This window comes from Triticum aestivum, chromosome 3B (assembly GCF_018294505.1).
Source record: "Triticum aestivum cultivar Chinese Spring chromosome 3B, IWGSC CS RefSeq v2.1, whole genome shotgun sequence".
Classification (NCBI taxonomy): domain Eukaryota; kingdom Viridiplantae; phylum Streptophyta; class Magnoliopsida; order Poales; family Poaceae; genus Triticum; species Triticum aestivum.
The window spans coordinates 607,884,285-607,893,810 of NC_057801.1; the positions used below are offsets into that span (position 1 = coordinate 607,884,285).

Genomic DNA, 9,526 nt, shown 5'->3' on the forward strand with positions numbered 1-9,526 from the left:
CCCACCAAGACAGTCTGAATTGGACAAGGGAATGGGGGCGCGGCCCCCTCTCCCTTCCTTTCCCCTTCTCCTTTAGGTGGAAACCTACTAGGACTTGGAGTCCTAGTAGGATTCCCCTTCTCCCGGCGCGCCTAGCTTGGCCGGCCGGCCTCCCCCTCACTCCTTTATATACGGGGGCAGGGGGCACCCTAGAACACACCAAGTTTTTCCTTAGCCGTGTGCGGTGCCCTCCTCCATAGTTACACACCTCGATCGTATCGCCATAGTGCTTAGGCGAAGCCCTGCGCCGGTAACATCATCGTCACCGTCGCCACGCCATCGTGCTGACGAAACTCACCCTCGTCCTCAACTGGATCAAGAGCACGAGGGACGTCATCGAGGTGAACTTGTGTTGAACCCGGAGGTGTCGTATGTTTGGTACTTGGATCGGTTGGATTGCGAAGACGTTCAACTACATCAACCGCGTTACTAAATGCTTCCGCTTTCGGTCTACGAGGGTACGTGGACACACTCTCCCGTCTTGTTGCTATGCATCTCCTAGATAGATCTTGCGTGATTGTAGGAAAAAATTTGATATACTACGTTCCCCAACATGCCTTCCTTCAGGTAATCAACTTCAGAGACGCCAGGTTCCAGCTAGGTCGGACTACAGCTTCTGTGGCCGGCCGGAGAGCGTTGAGCACGGGTTGCTTTTCTGTCCCCATGCCCGTGTTGTTTAGGATGAGATGAAGGCTTCTTTCGACATCAGGCTCGGGTGGCCGTCCTTCTCCTCTCCTAGGCAGTGGTTGTTCGACTTCCTTTCTGCGTGCTCGGATAATGACGCGACGGTACTCATTGTATCCGTTTGGCACATATGGAAAGCTCGCAACTCGGTGAGGAATGAACCTATTGCTACCCCGCCCAGGAGTACGGCTGCCAGGGCCAAGGCATATATTGACCTCATCTTCCAACACATATACAAGCCTGTACATCCTTCCAGGTGTGAGACCTCATCTTTTGTTTGTCTATGGCCTCCGCCGTCGCAGGGTACAGTGGTAGCGTTCTCCGATGTTGTGATCTCTGAGGAGTTGTGCAGGTCCGGTCTGGGTATGGTGGTGCTCAACCATGAGGGCCAATGTGTGGCTACCTATTCTGAACCTGTTGGAGGCGCGTGAAAGCCAGAAGTGGCCGAAGCGCTCGCTCTCCGTCGTGGTGTCAGTCTAGCTCGGGACGAGGGATTTTCTAATGTTATCTTTAAAATTGATTGCCTCTCCATGGTGCAGCGTCTGATATCTCCGTCCAGAGATCGCTCGATGGTGGGCTCGGTTCTCGTGGATGTCAAGTCAATGGCTGAGGGCCTTTCTTCTGTGGCTTTCCATCATGTTCGTCGGCATTGTAATGTTCTAGCTCATGTCTTAGCTAGATCATGTTTGAACTCTACTAGTTTTTGTATTTTCCATTATGCTCCGGATTGCATCCGGGATACTCTTTGTAACTTTGTTGCTTGATCAATAAAGGGCGACGTTCTCCCAAAAAAAAGTTGCGACACAGATGCCATACATAGCTTATCTTGCCACGGGCGAGACATAGCCCTGGCGGATAAGGTTTGATCGAGACAACAATCGAGTTGGACTCCACGGGCTCAAATCATCCGTGAGAGTTATATCTCACTTATAGCGAGATGAAAGTTGCTCTCATGTCACCGGCAAAATGAGCAGGGCGGCCCGTTAGCGTAGGACTCACTCGCTATAGGCTAGCTCTGCTCCCGTTTCTCCAGTTTTTTTTTTTTGCTTTTTTGCTTTTTTGTTTTCCTTTTTGCATTATGTTAATTTTTCCACCGGTATTGTTTGTTTTTTATTTGTTATAACTTCAGTTCTTTTGTTGTTCACTTTTTTTGGTTTTGCTGGTTTTTTATTTTCTTGTTTTTCTTTTGATTTTCTTTGTTTTCCACTTTCATTACTCTTTTCTTTTATTTCTTTTTCACTTCATTTCCTTTGTTTATTTCTTCAATTTTCTTTTTTTTCTTTGGTTTTTCTCATTTCTCTTTGTTTTAACCGCTTTTCTTCGGCCATCTTTGCTTTTTTTAATTTTATTCCTTTTTATGTGTTTTCTTTATGGTTCTCATTTGTTTTAAAACCTTTTTGATTGACTTCGTTTTTTTTCTATTTGTTTTTTGTGTCATTTTTCCTTGATTTTCTAATTACATTTTACATTTACTTTCAAAAATATATTTTTGTACATGTTAAACATTTAAAAACACATAATTAACTTTTTTCAATAAATATTATTGATTTCTACATTTTTTGTATACATGTTTAACATTTTTGTGCATGGATGGTTAACATTTTTTTGCATACATGTGTTTGATGGCTATTTTTTTCATAGGCACTATACATTGTTTTATACATTAGGTACATTTTTAATAAATGTTTAATATTTTTCAAATAGTTATTTTTTTTGAAAATTTGTGTTTCATGAATAATTTTTTACATACACATTGTGCATTTATTTCTATATAAGGAACATATTTTGTACAAGTTTAACATTTTTTTACATGATCAACATTTTTATAAAATTCGTTTTTTGATGTTTAATTTTTTAAATACACATTCTACATTTTTCGTACGTGTTTCACATTTTTAAATAGATGATTAATATTTTTCAAATATTTTGTTTTTGCTTATTACTTTTTTCATACAAATTATACATGTTTTTATATACCAATAACGCCTTTAATAAATCTTTAAAATATATGATTAACATTTTTTTGATACATGATCATTTTTTTTTTGCAAAACTAGCAAGATAATGAAAGATTTATCTTGATATATACTTAACAGAAAAACCAAAAAATATAGGCACCTGTGCCAGCATGATTTGATCCTGAGCCGTCGCAGTCATAACCGACAGCTCCATCCACTGCAACATATGTGTGTTTGTTGAAAAAAAACGAGCAGTGCAGCTTTTATAAACTCTTTGCGGCCCGCCTGTTCCATGAACACAATGTTGCGAGGGCGAGCCTTCGTTCCACCTCGCATTAGGCGATATATAATCACACCCCAAATCTCCATGGCACTAGATACTAAAGTTATTTCAAAGTTGTGCGTGAGGGAGCGCCTTATTCTTCGGCCAGCCTATGGCCGTAAGCAAACGCAGTATCATTTTATTGTATTTTGCAACCTTGGATGTCAATATGAGACATGAATATGGTCGTTTTCTTACCCTCTCCTTTTCCGCGTCCGCTATAATTTAGTGCTCGTTTCCATTAAGTATTGTGAATATATTACCGCTGCATGATCTAACTGATTGATTAGATCAGCGGGGAGACAGTATTCTAGCACAACCAGGTAGAGAGGTGCTCATTAAATCGGTGGCGCAAGCTCTACCAACGTGGATCATGGGGATTTTCAAGCTCGCATTTTCGGTGTGTGATGACCTTGCTAGGATAGTGAGGAATTTTTATTGGGGGTTCGCACAAGGTAAAAGGAAAGTACACTGGAAGAGTTGGGACAAACTTATGCAGCCTAAAGATAGGGGAGGAGTGGGCTTTCATGACTTCCGGCTTTTCAATCAAGCTTCATTGGCAAGGGAAGCATGGAGGCTAATTGTTAAACTTGAGAGTTTATGTTAAACCTGTAGGCTTATCATCCAAATGGTACGCTGGAGGATACAATTTTTGGTGGAAATGCACCATCATCATGGCAGGCCATAAGTTATGGTTTGGACCTGTTGAAGAAAGGATTAGTATGGAGAGTGAGAAACGGTAAAAACATTAGAGTTTGGAGGGACAATTGGTTACCCAGATGACCAGACCACATTCATACAAGCCTCTCACTGCAAGGAAATTGTCGTATTCATTTCGTAGAAGCTTTGTGAACTCAAATGGATCATGGAATTATGACCTACTGCACAAATTATTCGTCCCTGCAGATATCACCGAAATTCTGAAGATCTACACACCCCCGCGTCTGAAGGAGGATTGCTGGCATGGGGACTGGGTAGACATGGTAAATTCTCTGTCAAGAGTGCATATGATATGGCCTTTGATGAAGCCCATCAGGACATCACTTCGTCTTCAAGCTCGTGGTTGTCCGGTGCACGTTCATGCTGGAAATCCACATGGGCATGCGGGGTAGCCCCCGCGGTAAAGAATTTTTCATGGCGCCTTGTGAGGGATTTGTTACCAACCTGGCAAAGGAAAAACATAATTGGCCTCGAGGTGAAAAGTTTATGGCGGGTTTGTGCTCTGGAAGTTGTGTTGGGGAACACGGTAATTTCAAAAAGAATCCTACGATCACGCAAGATCTATCTAGGTGATGCATAGCAACGAGAGGGGAGAGTGTGTCCACGTATCCTCGTAGACCGAAAGAGGAAGCGCTTCAATAACGCAGTTGATGTAGTCGAACTTCTTCTAGATCCAACCGATCCAAGTACCGAACGTACGGCACCTCCGCGTTCAGCACACGTTCAACTCGATGACGTCCCTCGTGCTCCTGATCCAGTTGAGGATGAGGGTGAGTTCTGTCAGCATGACGGCGTGGCAACGGTGATGATGATGTTACCGGCGCAGGGCTTCGCCTAAGCTCTACGTTGGTATGATCGAGGTGTGTAACTATGGAGGGGGCACTGCAGACGGTTAAGAGAAACTTGTGTGTTCTAGGGTGCCCCCCTGCCCCCGTATATAAAGGAGGGAGGGGGAGAACGGCCGGCCCTAGGGGGCGCACCCAAGAGGAGGAGTCCTACTAGGACTACCTAGTCCTAGTAGGATTCCCCTTCAAGGAAGAGAGGGGGAAGGAAGGAGAGGGAGAGGGAGTCGGAAAGGGGGGCATCACCCCCTTCCCCTAGTCCAATTCGGACCCAAGGGGGGGCGGCCAGCCTTCCTGCGGCCCTCCTCTCTCTCCACTAAGGCCCATGGTGGCCCATTAGTTCCCCCGGGAGGTTCCGGTAACCCCTCCGGCACTCCGGTTTTACCCGAAATTTCCCGGAACACTTCCGGTGTCCGAATAACATGGTCCAATATATCAATCTTTATGTCTTGGGCATTTCGAGACTCCTCGTCACATCTGTGATCTCATCCGGGACTTCGAACAAACTTCGGTCGTCAAAAACACATAACTCATAATACATATCGTCATCGAACGTTAAGCATGCGGACCCTACGGGTTCGAGAACTATGTAGACATGACCGAGACACATGTCCGATCAACAAACAATAACGGAACCTGGAAGCTCATATTGGCTCCTACATATTCTACGAAGATCTTTATCGGTCAAACCGCATAACAACATGCGTTGTTCCCTTTGTCATCAGTATGTTACTTGCCCGAGATTCGATAGTCGGTATCATCATACCTAGTTCAATCTCCTTACCGGCAAGTCTCTTTACTCGTTCCGTAATACTTCATCCCGCATCTAACTCATTAGTCACAATGCTTGCAAGGCTTATAGTGATGAGCATTATCGAGAGGGCCCAGAGATACCTCTCCGAAACACGGAGTGACAAATCCTAATCTCGATCTATGCCAACCCAACAAACACCTTCGGAGACACCTGTAGAGCATCTTTATAATCACCCATTTACGTTGTGACGTTTGATAGCACACAAGGTGTTCCTCCGGTATTCGGGAGTTGCATAATCTCATAGCCTGAGAAACGTGTATAAGTCATGAAGAAAGCAGTAGCAATGAAACTGTAACAATCATAATGCTAAGCTAACAGATGGGTCATGTCCATCACATCATTCTCCTAATGATGTGATCCCGTTCATCAAATGACAACACATGTCTATGGTTAGGAAACTTTGGCATCTTTGATTAACGAGCTAGTCAAGTAGAGGCATACTAGGGACACTATGTTTTGTGTATGTATTCACAGATGCACTAAGTTTCCGGTTAATGCAATTCTAGCATGAATAATAAACATTTATCATGAAATAAGGAAATGAATAATAACTTTATTATTGCCTCTAGGGCATATTTCCTTCAAGTTGAAGACAATTACCATCCTTTCGTGATGTGCCCACTTGCTCGCGATTTATATAGGGCACTGTCGAGGGTGTCGAGCCTCGCGAATCAGAATGAGATTCTAAATAATGGACGAGAGTGGCTGTCCCAGGTTCTTGAACCACCAGATGATGTTCGAAGCTGCATGCTGCTGATGACATTCTGAAGAGTTTGGTACGTTCGAAATGAGCTAGTCCATAACAAGCCGGTTCCTCCTGTAGAGGTGTCATGTCAATTTCTTCAGAGCTATCTTGATTCATTGATGGGTATTAAACTGCACACCGATGTTGATCCATACAGAGGGAAACCTTTCATCACTTATGCAAAGCCAAGTATGCCCAATAATGTGTCGAGGGAGGAAGCTAGGACCGGTTGGAGTCCACCAGTGCATGGCTGGGTTAAGTTAAATTCGGATGGTTCTTTTGTTGCAGTAGGGGATGTTGGAGCAGGGATGAAGAAGGCTCTTATCATTTCCGTGGCATGTAGGAAGTCGCACTTGTGCCAGGACACCCTTGAGGCAGAGTTATGTGTGTGCATGGAAGGACTCTCTGTAGCTATACAGAGAAGTGAGCTGCCGATCATCATCGAGATGGATTCTTTGGTTGCAGTTTCAATGGTCCAGAGCAAAGAAGTGGACAGATAAGTTTATGCATCGCTAGTAAAGGAAATAAAGTTCCTTCAAGGACTTAGATTATCTTGTACTCCCTCCGTTCCTAAATATTTGTCTTTATAGACATTTCAAATGACTACTACATACGGATGTATGTAGACATATTTTAGAGTGTAGATTCACTCATTTTACTTCGTATGTAGTCATTTGTTGAAATGCCTAGAAAGACAAGTATTTAGAAACGGAGGGAGTATTACTCATGTACCTCGTACCCAGAATCTAGCTAGTGATTGTTTGGCTAGTTTTGCTAGACTAGAGAATAGGACCATGACATGGCTAGGGTCAGGTCCTCCAGAAGTTTTGGAGATTGCAAACAATGATTGTATGAACATTATTATTGAGTAATACAAGTTTGATTCCCGCATTTTTTGAAGTATTGTGAACATATTACCTCTGCATGATCTAACTGATTGATTTGAAGTCCGGGATTCAGAAATCCTATATATGCATACTGGTTTTACAAAAAACATTACGTATTGCGTGCGATGGGATAACCACATAGAGCAAAATGTGGAAATAACCATCGAACCGACGCGTAAGTTTTTTGTAAACCTATTGTGTAAGAATATCATCACACTCTAGTATTTCAGCCATTCAAGGAAAATAAAGATGAAAATAAAATCCTAAAACCTAGCGGAAGCGAATCAAATGAATTATGTTGAGGATCGCTATCAAATCATCAATGCAGCTAGTAGGGACCATTTCGGTGTCCAAAGAGAAATGGGCTCGGTAGAAGAAAATGATCGACACACATGGAGTTTCTAGCTCGTTCACATGCATTGGGATTAGCAGTAAAATCCAAAAAATAGTAAAATTATGTAAAATAATAATCTGATTTTTAATCGACAAACATTGATGATTGTTACACCTGCGTGCAAAATTGTGATGGAATGGTATTGATTGATGTCCGGGAAAGAAAAAAACAAAATCAATGCTCTAGAAAGGCTCCTTTTGAAAACATTTCGGAGTACCGACTTTTCCCCACAGATGCACAAATGTCATGAAAATTTTCATGAAGATAGAGAACTAAGCAAAGTTTCTTGCAAAAAAAAACCCAGAATTCTTTAAAAGTGCATTATTTTATTTTTTATAATTTTTACTGTTCATACAATGTGCATATGAGCTCAGGATTAGGAAAACTTTTGATATCGGTTCTTTTTTTTTTGTCGAAAAAACTTATGATCTGTTCATCAATTATCAAAGTGCACGTAGAAGTGCTCAGGGGATGCACCACAACTTCGTGGAAGATCCCGCATGTACAAGAAAGAGGATGCCAATACAGAGCACAAATTGAACTCTACTATCCTATTAATACCATCTCCACTTTGTATATACACACACGGAACAGCGACAAATAGTGGGCAGAAGATGCACAAGGCAGTACATGTACATGCCGTCGACGAGCGGTAAAGCTTGACCGTGACCGAAGCTAAGCAGACCACCAACGTCAAAAAAATTATCTCTCCCTCACACAGACAAGACGCGGTCACGGCCAGATACTTTCTACTGTACTCCAAGCGAAACGATCCTATCTGCGGGCCCACCACGGAGGGGCGCGCGCCCGGCCCCCACCCGTCCACGTCGGTCACGCGGCGATGACCACCGTGACGGCCGCGGCGTCGGCGCTCCCGGGCCGCCCGCTGCTGCGCCCGGCGGCGGCCTTGGGCGCGGCGGCCGCGCCGCTGAGCACCGAGTCCCGGCACGTGGGGCAGGAGTCGTGCGAGACGAGCCAGGTGTCGACGCAGCGGACGTGGAACTCGTGGCCGCAGCGCGGCAGCACGCGCACCTTCTCGCCGTCCTCGAACTCGCCGAGGCAGATGGCGCAGACGTCGTCCGCCGGCGCGGCGCCCCCGCCCGCGGCCGCGCACGCACCGTACACCTCGATGGGGAGGCTCCTGAGCGTGCGCTTCTTGAGCCCGCCCTGCCCGCCCGCCGACGCCGCGCCGTCCAGCTCCCCGCCGCCGCCGCCCGACGCCTCCAGCGACGCGCGCCGCGCCCACCGGATGACGTACCGCGCGAGGGAGTTGAGCCCGAGCGCGAAGAGCAGGGCGAAGAGCAGCGCGGCGAGGATGATCACCATGTTGGTGTCGAAGCTGGCGTCGCCGCCGCCGCCGCTGCTGAGCGCGCGCTGCGCCCCGTTCTCCGCGCTCGACGGCGCCTGCGAGCCCGTCTGCCCCATGTACCAGCTCATGGACCGGGTGTGCGCGCCCATCGCCTCCTTGCCGCGGCAATTATGCACCGGAAGTATGGGTCACTCGCTTGTAGAAGGACGTGGACGTAGGAGCGGCTGCTATAATGTGGCCGCGGGCCTGCGCGCGCTGCACTTTATATACCAACTCGCACCCGTTTCGGTTCGGAAAAGTTGAGGCTCATATGAGTGTGAGTGCGAGCTAGAGCGAAGGAAGGACCCCTTTCTTGTCTGGATTTCGATCGGATAGATATCACTGGGAGGAGATGGAAAATCAAGCCGTGGTGATGAGCCGGGAAATGGCCAGGGGACTTTATATAAAGATCTGGACGAGGAGGAGGAGCGGCTGCCCGATCGCCGGCTGTTGGACCGGGAGGCAGGGAGGTGGTTCGGTTCCGGGCCACACTGTGTCTGTGCGGTGGGTCCTCCAAAATGATCGCGCACGCCTTGGCCGGAGAAATATCTAGCCAGCTTTGCCGGTGCCACGCACTTGTTGGTTGTATGGTTGTGCCGGGTTGGTGCAAAACTACAAATGGGATAGCCACGCGCGTGCGCGCTGATGCAAACCTGCCTTCTTTTGTGTTGGACGATAGAATAGAGTAGCCAGCAGCTGGAAGGAGGGGCTCCATGGATTTTGTTGGATCTCACACACGGCTAAAGGGGAAGCAGGGCACGTTGCCGTAGCAC

The 9,526-nt window shown here is 46.1% G+C and overlaps 1 protein-coding gene across 1 annotated transcript; it reads right to left on the reverse strand.

Moving 5' to 3' along the window:
- Positions 1 to 7,866: 7,866 nt before the first annotated feature.
- On the reverse strand, positions 7,867 to 9,146 carry LOC123065854 (RING-H2 finger protein ATL74). Its single transcript, XM_044489058.1, has one exon. The coding sequence runs from the start codon at positions 8,861 to 8,863 to the stop codon at positions 8,237 to 8,239; it is 627 nt and encodes a 208-aa protein (XP_044344993.1). The 5' UTR covers positions 8,864 to 9,146; the 3' UTR covers positions 7,867 to 8,236.
- Positions 9,147 to 9,526: the final 380 nt, after the last annotated feature.